A 16,628-nucleotide genomic window follows, 5' to 3' on the forward strand; every position below is an offset into this window, starting at 1 on the left:
AGATACAGGTTGAATATCCCTAATCTGAATTGGTTGGAACTAATGGTTTCTATTTTGGGATTTTGAAAAAAAAATGTGTAGAGTCTCGCTTATCTAACCATCACTCATCCAACATTCTGTATTATCCAACACAGTCTGCTTCCTGTCTGGATCCACAGCTATTTCAACGCATTGCAATGTTTTGGTGCTAAATTTGTAAATATAGTAATTACTACATAATGTTACCATGTATTGTACTGCTTTTTCTGTTGATTTGTTGTAAAATATGATCTTTTGGTGCTTAATTTGTAAAATCATAATGTAAGTAGATGTTTAATACGTTTTCTTTAATCCCTCCTTATAATCCAACATTTTTGCTTATCCAACATTCTGCCAGCCCGTTTATGTTGGATAAGTGAGACTCTACTGTACTTGTATTTGCATATTTGAACATAATGAAAAATCTTTGAGCTGAGACCCAAGTAAAACAGAAGGTCAATTTATATTTCCTACTAGCCGTCCCCTGCCACACATTGCTGTGGCCCACATAGGGGTTCTGTGTGGGAGGTTTGGCCCAATTCTATCATTGGTGGGCTTCAGAGTGCTCTGTGATTGTAGGTGAACTCTAAATCCCAGCAACTACAACTCCCAAATGTCAAGATTCTATTTTCCCCAAACTCCACCAGTGTTCACATTTGGGCTTATTGAGTATTTGTGTAGAGTTTGGTCCAGATCCATCATTGTTTGAGTCCACAGTGATCTCTAGATGTAGGTGAACTACAACTCCAAAACCAAAGGACACTGCCCACCAAACCCTTCCAGTATTTTCTGTTGGTCATGGGAGTTCTGTGTGCCAAGTTTGGTTCAGTTCCATTGTTGGTGGGGTTCAGAAGGGATATCAGAAATTAAAAGGAATGGTGAGAGTTGAAGTCCAAAACACCCGGAGGGCCAAAGTTTGCCCATGCCTGTGATAGCTCAACTACAGCAGGTGATGTCTGTTTAGTAACCAATGTATAGTTGAAAAGGGCTACCAGCCATATATAGCTCAATTCATTTAAAGCATTTCTGTAGGACTTCCTCTTTCATTGCAATTTTATCTGGATTTTAATTAATTTGAGTAGAGGCAGTTTGCAAATAACTCATCTTGATTTATTTTAATTTTTTTGCATTATTTTCAACCCTCTTTTTTATCATTTTTCATTGCACTCTTTCTAGCACTTTAATGCTAATACAGTAAGCTCCTGTAATTTGAAAGATCAAAATCATCCCAATATACTGATCATCACCCACCTTGAGAACTGAAGTGGTGGAAAGCTCTCGGAGATTTTTCTCTGTCTTCCTTTGCCTAATCTTGCAACTCTGAATGTTTAAAACTGTACTAAAGATATAGATTCCAATGGTTGGAAAGGTCTGCCCACCCATTCTAAACAATTTAACTTGTGATCATAGATCATTGGTTCCTAATCTTTTTTTGACCAGGGACCACTGTCCAACATTCGTACCAAAAGGGTTACGAATCAGTTTTTGGTCAACTTTAGATTCAGTTTGGTTATTTGGGGTGCTAATTCTGAAAATTGCATTGGATAGACCACATCAGCTCTAGCTTCTGATACAGAACATATTCCATCCAGTAATCGTCATCTGCTCGCCCACAGAAAACTATATTTAATAATCTAGAGCCATGGACCTTATTTTAGTTCTCATGGTTGGGAACCACTGTCATAGATTGAAGATAGTATTTCCAGAGGAAAGTGGAGGGCATCACTGGAAGCATTTTCTCAACTTGGATTCTCGGGCTAATTAGAGAGTGTGTTTTAAATATTAAAAGTTCCAAGATTGAAAAAGGGAGGAGAAGGGAGGGTTGTCACTTTAAGATTTCCCCCATTTGAGTTCTCAGGTTGACTAACAAGAAATGTTAATGTTTCTGAGTGCAGAGGCCTACTAATTTTGTGTTATGCCTCTAAAAAGATTTTTTTATTGAAAAAAGTAAATCATAGAATCATAGAATCAAAGAGTTGGAAGAGACCTCATGGGCCATCCAGTCCAACCCCCTGCCAAGAAGCAGGAATATTGCATTCAAATCACCCCTGACAGATGGCCATCCAGCCTCTGCTTAAAAGCTTCCAAAGAAGGAGCCTCCACCACACTCCGGGGCAGAGAGTTCCACTGCTGAACGGCTCTCACAGTCAGGAAGTTCTTCCTAATGTTCAGATGGAATCTCCTCTCTTGTAGTTTGAAGCCATTGTTCCGTGTCCTAGTCTCCAAGGAAGCAGAAAACAAGCTTGCTCCCTCCTCCCTGTGGCTTCCTCTCACATATTTATACATGGCTATCATATCTCCTCTCAGCCTTCTCTTCTTCAGGCTAAACATGCCCAGTTCCCTAAGCCACTCCTCATAGGGCTTGTTCTCCAGACCCTTGATCATTTTAGTCGCCCTCCTCTGGACACATTCCAGCTTGTCAATATCTCTCTTGAATTGTGGTGCCCAGAATTGGACACAGTATTCCAGATGTGGTCTAACCAAAGCAGAATAGAGGGGTAGCATTACTTCCTTAGATCTAGACACTATGCTCCTATTGATGCAGGCCAAAATCCCATTGGCTTTTTTTGCCGCCACATCACATTGTTGGCTCATGTTTAACTTGTTGTCCACGAGGACTCCAAGATCTTTTTCACACGTACTGCTCTCGAGCCAGGCGTCCCCCATTCTGTATCTTTGCATTTCATTTTTTCTGCCAAAGTGGAGTATCTTGCATTTGTCACTGTTGAACTTCATTTTGTTAGTTTTGGCCCATCTCTCTAATCTGTCAAGATCGTTTTGAATTCTGCTCCTGTCCTCTGGACTATTGGCTATCCCTCCCAATTTGGTGTCATCTGCAAACTTGATGATCATGCCTTCTAGCCCTTCATCTAAGTCATTAATAAAGATGTTGAACAGGACCGGGCCCAGGACGGAACCCTGCGGCACTCCACTTGTCACTTCTTTCCAAGATGAAGAGGAAGCATTAGTGAGCACTCTCTGTGTTCGTCCACTTAACCAATTACAGATCCACCTCACCGTAGTTTTGCCTAGCCCACATTGGACTAGTTTCCTTGCCAGAAGGTCATGGGGGACCTTGTCGAAGGCCTTACTGAAATCCAGGTACGCTACATCCACGGCATTCCCCGCATCTACCCAGCTTGTAGCTCTATCGAAGAAAGAGATCAGATTAGTCTGGCATGACTTGTTTTTGATAAATCCATGTTGACTTATTAGCGATGACTGCATTTGTTTCTAAGTGTTTGCAGACCGCTTCCTTAACCATCTTTTCCAGAATCTTGCCCGGTATCGACGTGAGGCTGACCGGACGGTAGTTGTTTGGGTCGTCCTTTTTTCCCTTCTTGAAGATTGGGACCACATTAGCCCTCCTCCAATCTGCTGGAACTTCTCCCGTTCTCCAAGAACTCTCAAAGATGGTTGCCAATGGTTCCGAAATGACTTCCGCTAGTTCCTTCAGTACTCTTGGGTGTAGTTGATCTGGCCCTGGGGACTTGAACTCATTAAGAGCGGCCAGGTATTCCTGGACGACTTCTTTCCCAATTTGGGGTTGGATGTCCTCCAATCCCTCATCCACTCCATCTTGCTGAGGTTGAAGACTCTCTTTTTGTGAGAAGACCGAGGCAAAGAAGGCATTAAGTAGTTCTGCCTTTTCCCTGTCCCCTGTCAGCATTGCCCCATCTTCTCCTCGAAGAGGTCCTATCGCCTCCTTGTTTTTCCTTTTTCTACTGACATAAGAATAGAAGCCCTTTTTATTGTTTTTAATGTCCCTGGCAAGTCTGAGCTCGTTTTTTGCTTTAGCTTTGTGGACCTTTTCCCTACAGGTGTTGGCTATTTGTTTGAATTCTTCTTTGGTGATTTCTCCCTTTTTCCACTTCTTGTGCATGTCTCTTTTGTGTCTTAGCACAGTTAGAAGTTCTTTGGACATCCATTCTGGCTTCTTTGCACTTGTCCTATTTTTTCTCTTTGTTGGCACGGTTTGCAATTGCGCCTTGAGTATTTCACTCTTGAGAAATTCCCATCCATCCGTAGCTCCCTTGTCTTTTAGTATCTGTGTCCACGGAATGCTGCTCAGCGTTTCCTTCATTTTTTGGAAATCAGCTCTCCTAAAGTCCAAAATGCGAGTTTGACTTGTCTTAGTTTCGGCCTTCCTTTGTACCTCAAATTGCAGGAGCACATGGTCACTTGCCCCTAAGGATCCTACCACTTCGACCGCATCGATCAGGTCCTCCGCATTTGTTAGGATGAGATCAAGAGTAGCCAATCCCCTTGTTACCTCTTCTGGCTTCTTTGGACCATGAAATTGTCTGCAAGGCAAGCGAGGAATTTGTTGGACCTTGTACTCTTGGCCGAGTTTGTTTTCCAGCAAATATCGGGATAGTTGAAATCGCCCATGACTACTACATCTCTTTTCTGTGCCTGTTTGGTCAACTGTTGGCAGAAGACTTCATCAAGATCTTCCTCCTGGCTTGGGGGTCTGTAGTAGACGCCTACAACGACATCTTTTTGAGTCCCAGTTCCCTTGATTCTTATCCAGATGATTTCAAGCTGGTTTCCCAGATTGCTGTCTTGAATTTCTTCTGCAGCATAAGAGTTTTTGACATATAAGGCTACTCCGCCTCCTCTCCCCTTTGTTCGGTTTCTGTGAAAGAGGTTATACAAAGTAGACATTGAAGAAGAGTAAGGAAAGAAGGAATGAGTTAGGTGCAATAGGGATGGTAGATGGCAGAGCGAAGACAGAGGGGAACAGACGACATTTCCATCTTGTCTTTACTAATAATATAATATAGTATATTGTATATACATATAATATTTATAATATAATACTAGTAATAATAATAATAATAATAATACAATATTATAATTATAATTATATATTTACATTACATGTAATATTACTACTAATATTACAATATAATGGTATAGTGCAATATAGTAATATATAATACTGATATTGTACTATGCTAATAATATAATATATTGTATGAAAATATATATTGTAAGCCGCTCTGAGTCCCCTTCAGGGTGAGAAGGGTGGCATATAAATGCCGTAAATAAATAAAATAAATAAATAGATGGGGAGAGAATTAATTTACCGTATATACTCAATTATAAGCCGCCCCGAATAATAACTGAGGCGCCTAATTTTACCCCTCAAAACTGGTAAAATATATTAACTTGAGTATAAGCCAACGGTGGGAAATACATCAGCTCCTGGTAAATTTCAGAATAAAAATAGTTACTTTAATTGAGGCATCAGTACGTTAAATGTTTTTGAATATTTACATAAAACTTTAATTTACGATAAGGCTGTCCAACTCTGTTTAAATCATGATTCTAACCATCTTCATTGTAAATGTGCTTATGTATCCTTCCAATAATAATAAATAGAGTAAAATAATAAATGTAATATTAAATAGAATGAAATAATAAATGTACTACTAATAATAGAGTAAAATAATAAATGTATAATAGTAATATAGTAAAATAATAAATGTAATAATAATAATAATAATAATAATAATGAGTATAATAATAAATAAACTTGAAAAAAGCCAAGGGGGGCTTTTCAGCCTAAAAAAAAGGGCTGAAAAATTTGGCTCATACTTGAGTATACATAGTACTTTTCTTTGATTCAGCCTCTCCTTTGTTTTCACAACCTTCTTTCTTGCAAAAACAATGACAACAGAGCATTTGGACAGAGAAGAGCCAAGACAGGAAAAAACTATAGGACAAATCCACAGAGATCGCCTGCCTGAAAGAGCTCCTGGGTGTATTATTTGCTTTTCCTGAATGTTGTCTTTATATGTGGATCCCAAGCTCTGGTTATGTTGCAGTAGAAGGATGTATCCTTTAGATGTCTTTAAACTAGAAATGGACAAGTATAGTTGGGGCCAGTTTTTGGGGCCTCCATATCAAAACATATCATCCTGTTTTTGACCAATCATTGGCTAAAATTACAACAAGAAGTCAGTTCTGGATATGAGATTCACAGCTTGCGTGCATTTTCCCCTTGTTCTACACAACCCCCACCTCTGCTCTAAACCTTGCATGAGTCATTATTTTAGTTGACTGATTCCTGATTATGGGCCGGAAAAAGCTTTTGCCTTAAGAATTTGAAATCTGCAGCAGAGGGGTTGTTTGCCATATAGTTTCCCCAAATCCAAAGACAATCCCAGTTTTGAGTTATCTTAAACATTCATGTTAAGTACATGGAGCCACCAGTGTTGTAATGGGTTAAACTCTTGTGCCAGCAGGACTGATGACTAACAGGCCGGCAGTTTGAATCTGGGTAGAGTGGTTTAAGCTCCCTCTGTCAGCTCCAGCTTCCCATGCAGGGACATGAGAGTAGCCTCCCACAAGGATGGTAAAGCATCAAACATCCAGGCATCCCCTGGGCAATGTCCTTGCAATATCCTTGCAGTAGTTTCTCAAGTCGCTCCTGACAAAAGAACAAACAAAAACATCAAGTACATTATTATGAAGCACATTTTAATATTCTTTAGATTGGAAATTCTCAAAATATGGAATGAGCTGGTTTTTAAGTTTCCCTTGCTTGCCCAATTGCCTAATTTGTCCTCAAGTTGAGTAATTAGTACAAATAGACAAAGGCAAAAATGGGAATCGAATAGCATTTTCCTAAAATGCTATTTACAGTGTGACCTTGGAAGGGCTTTACTCCACTTGCAAATGGCACTATATAAACCAAGAGGCTTTAAATTCAGATTTTTCCTTTCATATGTAATCTTTGGGTGTCAGCTGGCCATTTGAATAGGGATTTTTCACCCTATTTGATAGGCAGGAGTGTGCTTGATGCATCATAGAATTTTGAAGATAGTTGCCATCCTTTTGATACAAAACTGTTCCTTTAAAACCTTTAAATACTTATATGCAACATGTCACAAAATCAAATCAGTTCTTTCTTCCCTGCCACTCTTAATGGTAGAATTCTGTTGTGATATATTGTTGCATGAAGTAGCAATTACCTCTGCGAAAGGTGCTTTGCCACACACTTTCTGCCTTGAGGGATTTGGTTCTTGTTCACAGAACTGGAATGAAGATTTTAAAATAAATTGCCAATAAATCGCTTTCCAGATCTGTGTTTCTCATTTGGTTCAGTTATTTGATTTGTGGCTTCATTTATCCCAGAGGCTATTAGGTCTACGTGATAGGCCTCAAAACCTGTACTATTTCTCTAAAAAGTTTTTCACTGGCTTTGGATGACACTCAGTTTGGGGAACAGTGAGTCTGTGAGCTAATATGTTGGAGAAGCTGCATCTACACTGTACAGTGAATGCACTTCGATATCGTTTTAATTTCCATGGCTCAATGCTGTGGAAAGATAGGAGCTGTAGTTTTGCAAAGTCTGTAGCCTCATCTGAGAAAGTGTGCTGATGCCTCACCAAACTACAAATCTCATGATTCCATAGCAATGAACCATGACAGTTAAAGTGACATCAAGCTGCATTCATTCTACAATATAAGTGCATTCTAGGACTGGTGAGACCTAGGTTCAGATCTCCACTTTGCCCATGCTACGGTACCTTGTTCTGTCTGCTATTTCTCAGCCTAACATAACTCTTGTGACTGTTGTGAAGATACTGAAGGAGAGGAATGACTCCACTGCCTTGAGCTTATTGTAGTTTCTATGTGATATAAATGTAAAAGGCAGTAGGTACCTATTTTGACAACTCTTCTACAAGAGGTCCATTTGAACCTCTGGCAAGAGCAGTGGCCTTTCTTCTTGCAGCATTTTTGGTCAATTGGGGGGGGGGGGGAAGAAGGATGGAAAAGAGAGTGCAGACAAGTGGTTGGTTTACCCACTACTACTTTCAGCCCTGCCCACTGTTGGCATGCATCATCATCCAACACACTGTATCTCAGTGAACACGGTTCCTAAAAAAACTGAGTTCCTTCTTGTTCTTATAATAAAATTATTTTCTAATGGAAGAGCAGTTCAACTTCTTTGTGTCTTTGAAATTCCAACTTCAGAAAGTGCAGCTGATTAGCAAAGGAAATCATGAGAAAATGCACCACTGGAATTGGAAATAGATTTGTTTGTGGAGTGTATGAATATGACAAGTATTTTGTATAGATTCTGTGAGACAAGTTGACTTGAAAATAACATACCCAAATTATTTCTCAGGAAGACATTGGTTAGTTAATTGTTATGTATGAGGCAAGGGTGAATGGCTTGTCAATCTTCAGATGTTGTTGAACTGGAGTCCCAGTCATCCTTGCTAGAGCTGATATAAGCAAGGGATCTAACAATCTCAAAAACCTCTGTTTGCCAATGATTTATTACTAATAGACTGTTTCCATATCCAAGAGACAGAGACGGCTGGTAGTCCTGTTGCTTTGGCGTGGTAAACCCACATTACAGTTTATGACACCTGCTCTGGATTTGGCCACCACTGTTCAGAGACATGTCTGCAGTCAAATGACAGAACTAAGTTTTCTGCTACCTTTTGTAAATGTATTGTCAAAGGCTTTCATGGCCAGAATCATTGGGTTGTTGTAGGTTTTTCAGGCTGTATGGCCATGTTCTAGAAGCATTCTCTCCTGATGTTTTGCTTGCATCTATGGCAGGCATCCTCAGAGGTAATTTCCAACAGACCTCACAATTTCTGAGGTTTGTATACGGAGATGCAGCTCTGCAAATAGTCTGGGTCCGAACCATTTAGGGCTTTATAGGTAATGACCAGGACTTAGCATGGCAGATAGACAGCTAGTGGAGCTGCTGCACCATGGTAGTTGCTCCGGTTAGCAATCTGGCTGCCAATCTCTGCACTAGTTTCAGCTTCCAAACTATCTTTAAAGGCAGCCCCACATAGAGAGTGATTCAGTAGTCCAGATGGGAAGTAACCAGGGCGGGGACTACCATGACCAGATCTGGCATCTCAAGGTATGGGTGCAGCTGGCGCACTAGTTTTAATTGGGCAAAGGTGCTCCTGGCCACCGCCAACACCTGGGGTTCCGGGGTCAGCAATGAGTCCAGGAGTACACCTAGACTGCAAACATGTGTCTTCAGGGGGAATGTGACCCTGTCAAGCACAGTTTGTAAACCCATACCCTGATCCGCCTTCCAACTGACTAGGTGTACCTCTGTTTTGTCTGGATTTACCTTCAACTTATTTGCCCTCATACAGAGCATCACTGATGACATGCACCGGTTCATGGGTAGAACAGCATCCTTGGTTTTCAGTGGAACAGAGTAATAGAGTTGGGTGTCATTGGGGTAAATTTGACACCAAACTCCAAAACTCTGGATGACCTCTCCCAGTGGTTTCATGTAAATGTTAAACAGCATAGGGGACAGAATTGAACCCTGAGGGACCCCCAAGGCCACTGGCCAGGGAGTCAAACAGGAATCCCCCAGCTCCACCATCTGGGTACGTCCCTCCAGGAAGGACCGGAGCCACTGCAAAACAGTGCTCCCAAGCCTCATCCCGGAGAGCTAGCCCAGAAGGATACCATGACTGATGGTACTGAAAGCCACTGAGAGGTCCACAAAACAAGCAGGGACATACTCCCCCTGTCTAGTTCTCTTCATAGATCATCCACCAAGGCGATCAGTGCCATCTCTGTCCCATGGCCGAGCCTGAAATCAGATTGAGATGGATCCAGATAATCAGTTTCATCCTAGAAGTTTTGGGAGTTGTGAGGCTACCACACAAATCCAAATGGGTTTGAACAGAGAGAAATCCCTTGAATGAACAATGCAGTCACAGGAAACTGTGAAATCCAGTTCAGAACATATTACGAAACCATAAATATGCTGCCGTCATTTCAATAAATCCACATTTTAAAAGGATTAGTTGTGCTATTAATGTTTTCTTTCACTTTCTGGAAAAAGGCACAAGGTAACAGGGCTGTCTTTGGTTTATTTAAATAATTAGAAGAATTGTATTAGAACTATAAGTACAGTATATTTTAGATAAAGAAACTTTTAAACTAATTTTGGTGTCATTTTATTATTAACTTTATCATTATCTCACTTTATTAATAACATTAAGGTCTTTAACTAATTCATACATACATATATATATATATACACACACACACACATACACATATCAAGTTATGTTCAAGAAAATAACGTTTAATTTGTCAAATGCAAAATGTTTATATGATACTGTACCTTTGTTGACTTTATTTGTTGTAAGCAACTTATGAGAAATTATCAAAAGATTACATGGAAAAAGAAAAGGTTACCCTATAAATTAAGATTAGCAAAAGGAGAAATAAAAGAATATCTATTTGATAATACATGAAAACCTTTTATTAGCTTATTGTGTAAAGGTAATGGTGAATTCAAACCACCAATGACCAGTGAGAAAATAATTATATGTAATAGATGAAATTAGAATAAGTAGAAGTAATAGAACTGACAAATATTTTTATAAGGTTATGTGAATGATGTTGGAGGGTGGAGGGTAGTATAGATATGGGATTAGTTGATGTAACAAGGTAATTGTAGTATGTTCAATGTATTGAAAATAAATAATTTAAAAAGCAAAAAAGAGAGAAGACATTACAAAACTATAAATATGTTGCTGTCATTTCAATAAATCTATATTTTTAAAAGGATTAGTTGTGCTATTACTTTATTGCTTTTATTCACCTCCTGGAAAAAGGCACAAGACAACAGGGCTCTCTTTGGTTTACAGTTTTGTCACATATTTTTTAATTTGCAGCAAGAATGATCTTATCTTGGGAAAAATGACACTCCTACACTAATTGTTTCTAGTAAAGCTTATGCATGTGGACTGTCACAGTTCAAAAACAAATGATCAAGAAAACAAGTCTGCACATTCAAAACCTTTTATGTATGCCATATGATCCTTACATAAAACAAGCCATCTTTTTTTTTTAATTTTAAAACTGAATATTTCCAGTATAGACAGTAAAGAGCATCTTGTGACCTGTCCTTCTCCAGCTGGGTTTCAGAAGGGCAAATTAGTGAAAAGGGTATTCTTCCATTCGATTCAGGGAGCAGTCATGCCAACTACAATGCAAACATGGCTTTTCCCACACTTCTTTGGGCTTTCTGTGGCTTGTTTCCTAGTGACTGTATTTGCACCAGAAGCAAATGGCTGTATCCATCTGAAACAAAAGGAAATTGGCAGACAATTCCCCCAATCCCCTCCCACTTCTGCTTTCTATCCCATTGTTTTAGTGCAAACCGTTACACAGAATTGACCTATTTCCACAGCTGCAAACATGTGCAAATCTTGCAAGTCCTGAATTCCTTTCAGTATAAAACAAAGGCAGGTGAAATGCATTCAAGGTCTTGTAATTGAGAGGTAAACATTATGATGATATTAAAAATATATGCTATAATAACTATAAAATAGTGTGGGTATTAGTGTGAGAGTTCTCTGCTATCACAACATACCTGTTGTTTCTGTATCTTTTGCAAGCAATTGAATGCCTTGAAAATAGGTATTAATTGGTAAAGAAAGAAAAAGAATGTAGCTTTACTATCCCCCCCCCCCCCCACAATAGCAATCCCCTGATCTATGCAATGGTTAGTATCCTCCCTTATCCTGAAGACAGCCTTGAGTATTTATAATAAACTGAATAGGGAGTCTGACACACAAACACACACTTTTTCTTTTCATTTAGAAAATGTAAATTCCATTTAGGGCTTAACGCTGCTAGAAAATAATGTATTTACATGTTAATTAAAGCTATTTACTTCTTAGCAAGCCGGCCTATAATAAGCACATTGGCATAGTAACCAGAAAGACATTAGCCGAACAAACAGCAGCAAAAATAGCCTGATATAGTCAAATTCCCTTGAGATTAATTTTCATCGAGAAGGACTTGACAGTGAGAAATTACTTGCAAGTTGTCACTTCAGTAGTCATAAGGGAATTTGAGATGGCTTTCTGACCATTGTCTTGTCTGTTAAGTTCTACATCAAGCTAATGTGCTGCAATGTTGTGTTGGAACTAATTAACTGTGCATAAATAATGCATTTGAAGAACAAGCATCAGTAAGGTTGAATTGTGTCAGTCTACTCATTCCGTGAATTTATGCCTTTGAGGTGAGGGATAATTGCATGCAACGTATTCATCAAAATTTCCAAAAGTGTATGTGTGTATGCACCCACATGGAAATGAGTTTAGTGTCTTATGCAATTAGTAATTTATGTCCTGATCTAGATGTCTTAGTTGCTATATAGGTGCAAGTATCATAATGATGAATTCCCCAGGTTCATCCTGTTGTGAGAATTGGGGCCATGGTGACGGATGTGGAACCAGACCTGGGTAGATCTCTATGATAGTCTGCCTCCAATTTATAAGATGAATTCCCTTGAAAGATATAGCCAGGGAAGGCTGTTCTGCGATGAAGGTTTTCTTTTTTCATGATTTACAGAAAACTAAATGTGTTTCAGAAAGATATGTCAAAATGGTCTTGTAAATAAAGGCAGTGGAGAGGGCAGCACATAAAACTGTGGTTTGTATTTATCATAGATCTGTTTGGATCTTTCATCAACTCAGGGTTTAGGCTTCCATGCCTATTTTAATTTCAGTTATGCTTAGTAATGGGAAAGCTGGGTTATCATAGTTGCAGTTAGGGCAAATGTTTCAAAGTTGACAGTGACTAGAAGCCCAATACTGGTTCTGGCATTGTTTGCGTACAAATAATAAGCCTCTTGAGCATCCTATACCTGGAATTCCAAAATCTGTGATAATTCCAAAATTAAAATAGTCTACATGAGTGGCTCAGATAGTGACACTGTTACTTTTTGGTGATTCAATGTACTCAAGTCTTTCTTCATGCACACAGTTATGTAACATCATGTGTATAAAATTACCTTCAAGCTATGTGTATAAGATGTATACAAAAAAATGAATTCTATGTTTAGACTTAACTAGTTACTACAAGATATCTCATTGTGGACTAATTTATACAAATACAGATACTACAGAATCTGGGGGGAAAACTGATATCTGAAACGCTTCCTATCCTAAGCATTCATATAAATGAAAGTTTTTTGTGAGATATGATGTGTCTGCATATATTTTGTTTTTAAAATTATGTGTATGTTCGTATCTCTTATAAGGACTTGGTTTAACCTTTGGTTTGCAAGTAAAACTGAATTACTGTGTTGCTAAACGACGCACCCCAAAAAATAAGTCACTAACATGAAATATTTGCAAAGCCCTGCTATACACTGAGCACAGCACTGGAGTGTAGATATACATTGCTGTAGCATACCACCATTTCAAAGATCTACAGGCTATATTTGATATTTGTTTGAGTTGTTTTTCATCTTATATAAGGGACACCATTTACTACATTGTTTATAATGCAACTTAGGTATCTATGAATTTTGGTATTCATAGATGGTGTCTTAGAACCAAGCTACACCAGGTTCCCTAGACTCACTGAACTTGGGCTTCTATGATGTCATAAACCCTTTGGAGACTATACTATAGCAATGCTTATTAGGGACCTTATCACATTCCATTGCTCGATGCAACGACAGCAGAAGGATTAGTCAGGCAGCATGGTGAATTCGACGGGCACCAAGGAAATTAGTTGCCCCATAGCGCCACCTTCCCCATTCCCCAAAGTGTCACTGCCTGGCTTCCACCTGTGCTCACCCTGTTGTAGGAGTCTTCTGTGTTCTCATTGCTCCCTCGTACGACACTTTCACCACTGTTTAGGGATGGGACTCCGCTGGAAGTAGCTCCGTCCCGAACTGTGATGAAAGTGTCATACAACGGGTAAATTTGCCTGTGTGATGAAGTCCTAAGTGTCTTCATCCACATTAATATATCAAAGCAATGAAACATTCAAGTTATGTTTTACCTGAAGCTGATAACCAATAAAAACAAGAAGTCCCTTTTAGGACCCCAGTGCAGTCTCCACAGGTTCCCTAGATCCACTAAGTCTGATTTCTTTTCAACAATTTATCAATCTTTCATTTCCTCCAGCCTTTTTGTATGCTCAGCTTTTATTGATCGCTTCAAACTGGTTCTTTGTTGCTGCTGCTTAGGTTTTTGCTTTTGAAAAATTACTTTTGTATTGATTTGGCTGATTAAACTCAAGTGAACCGCTCTGAAAGGATTTGGCTTGAAAAATAACTGTATAAATAGTCTAAATAACAGCTTGGCTATTTAAAATATTATGCCAAACTGTATCTGGCATCCACATTACACAACAGGTTACGATTCCTGTTTGCCAGCTAATTGTAAATCATGAATTGATATGAGGCCATTAAAGCACTCTCATTTTATTGGAGGTATTTTGTGAGTAAATACTGTGTGGACTACAATATGTAGCAAATTGGCATAGTGCCTGGAGTATTTACCATTCTTTTCTATAACTCTACTAAAGTATTTTGTAGTAAAGAGGTTCATTTTGCATGGATGCAGTTGGCTTTACTGATGAAGACCAACAGTTTTTGTTATTCATGGAGATACCAAGATTTTCCTTGGTCATTTGGTTCTCTTATCCTTTCCCTTTCTCACTTAAAATACTTTGTTTATTGAACTACAAGCATATTCAATAAGGGTCAATAAGATCTAGCTGATGTTTCTTACAGAGACATTATTTAGCTGATGAAATTAAAAAAAACCTTGACTGCAAAATATTTTGCTGTATTTATTTTTATTTTTACACGTTAGATTTCATAGCTAAGGAAGTGGATTATAATCTACAGAAAATTTAAATCTTGAAGGTGTTATGGGACTCTTTTCCTTTCAATGTTATAGTTAGTATTGTATGGTAAAGGAACATATGTCACTGGTAGAGCACCTCCATTGCAGAGGTCTCATGATCCATTTCTGGCATGTCCTGTGAAAATGAGCAGGTAGCAGGTGATCAAAAAGACCACTGTCTGAAACATTTAGGCAAAGAAGACAATATTGGGTTGGCTGTAGAAAAGGTCTGATCAAAAATAAGGTACTTTCCAATGTTTCTAATTTCTCTTCATTGTTTCCCCCTTTTTAGGATGGCTCTGCCACCCCCAAGTTACTCTTTTGTTGCATTTCCACCACATACAAAAGATGGCCTTGTAATAGTGGGGAAAAATTCTGCACGGCCTCGAGATGAGGTACAGGAAGTCGTCTACTTTGCTGCTGCTACCCATGATCCAGGATGCAAAGTTGAGGTAAAGATAAAAGCTTTGGTTCTACTTAATGTGTTGTTTGATATAGGTATTTTTGTCAGAAATTGATTTTATTTTTTTCGTAATCATCCAGCACCTGATGGAGCCCCCGGTGGCGCAGTGGGTTAAACCCCTGTACCGGCAGGACTGAAGACCGACAGGTCACAGGTTCAAATCTGGGGAGAGCGCGGATGAGCTCCCTCTATCAGCTCCAACTCATTATGTGGGGATAGGAGAGAAGCCTCCCACAAGGATGATAAAACTTTAAAACATCTGGGCGTCCCCTGGGCAACGTCCTTGCAGACGGCCAATTCTCTCACACAAGAAGAGACTTGCAGTTTCTCAAGTCACTTCTGACATGACAAAAAAAAAAATCATCCAGCACAGGAGGAATCCCTAATCTTTGATCTGACAAAGAGAACCTGTCTTGTCTGGACTAGGTGTCAATTTGTTTGCCCTCATCTACTCCATTGCTGACAACAGACATAGCTTTAGTCTCATGGCACCTTCTTTGGAATCTAATAGGAAGAAGACATACAAAGTTGTTGCTAATTTGGTCAACTTGCAGGTACTTGCTGTGAGAAAGCAAATTACTTTTCTCATCTGTTATCACCAAATATTCCTTCAGTATGAAGACTTAGAAGTGCAATGAGTACTCCTTTCTCAGGTGGTCAAGAGGAGTTCCTGTCTTAATAGTTCTTAGTGCTAGATCATCAGACTGATGATCAAGTACTTCTCATTTATAATTTCTGAAGATTCTGCTACACAGGAGTTCTGCTACAGTTCGGGTCCTGCCTATTTCCGTGACCATATCTCCCTTTATGAAAGTGTTCGGGCTTTAAGATCGGCTGGGGAGGCCCTCCTCTCGGTCCTGCCCCCATCACAAGTGAGTCCGGTGGGGACGAGGGAGAGAGCCTTCTCAATAGTGACCCCCCCCCCCCGGCTCTGGAATGCCCTCCCCAGGGAGATCAGACAAGCAACCACCCTCATGACTTTAGGTAGGACTTAAAGATCTGGCTATTCAAACAGGCTTTTGCAAATGATAGTAATATCCCCTTAATGTGGATGAGGTCTTTGTTTTATGGATATACTCAGGTACTTTGGCTTTTATCTAGTTTATTTAATCTATTGGAACCACTGTGTTTTACATGTGTTCTTAACTAATATTTTTACTGTTTATTGTTTAATCTGTTTATTTGGTTTTATCCTGTTTTTCGTTTATTAACCTGTCTCTTATTTTGTATACATTGTTTATTGTGTTTACTTATGTTGCCGCCCAAGTCCTTTTGGGGAGATGGGGCAGGATAGAAATAAAGATGATGGTGGTGGTGATGATGATGATTATCCCAGTATTGCAATTTGGCAATATTATTTTAAGGGTCAATTTTAGCGAATCATTGACTTCTACCTTTCTAGGAATCATGGAATCCTCCCAAAATGGTGCTTTTATTAGCCTCTGGGAAATGCTACACATTTAAAAAACAAG

General features: G+C 39.2%; 1 protein-coding gene across 1 annotated transcript in view; it reads left to right on the plus strand.

Moving 5' to 3' along the window:
* Positions 1–16,628, plus strand: part of SCRN1 (secernin 1) — a 45,705-nt gene that overhangs the window by 2,804 nt on the left and 26,273 nt on the right. Inside the window, exon 2 of the mRNA XM_060781996.2 lies at positions 14,986–15,145. Within this exon, the coding sequence (XP_060637979.2) occupies positions 14,987–15,145 (159 nt within the window). The 5' untranslated portion in view covers position 14,986. The remainder of the gene's footprint in view (positions 1–14,985; positions 15,146–16,628) is intronic.

The sequence above is a fragment of the Anolis sagrei genome, chromosome 6, assembly GCF_037176765.1.
Source record: "Anolis sagrei isolate rAnoSag1 chromosome 6, rAnoSag1.mat, whole genome shotgun sequence".
Classification (NCBI taxonomy): domain Eukaryota; kingdom Metazoa; phylum Chordata; class Lepidosauria; order Squamata; family Dactyloidae; genus Anolis; species Anolis sagrei.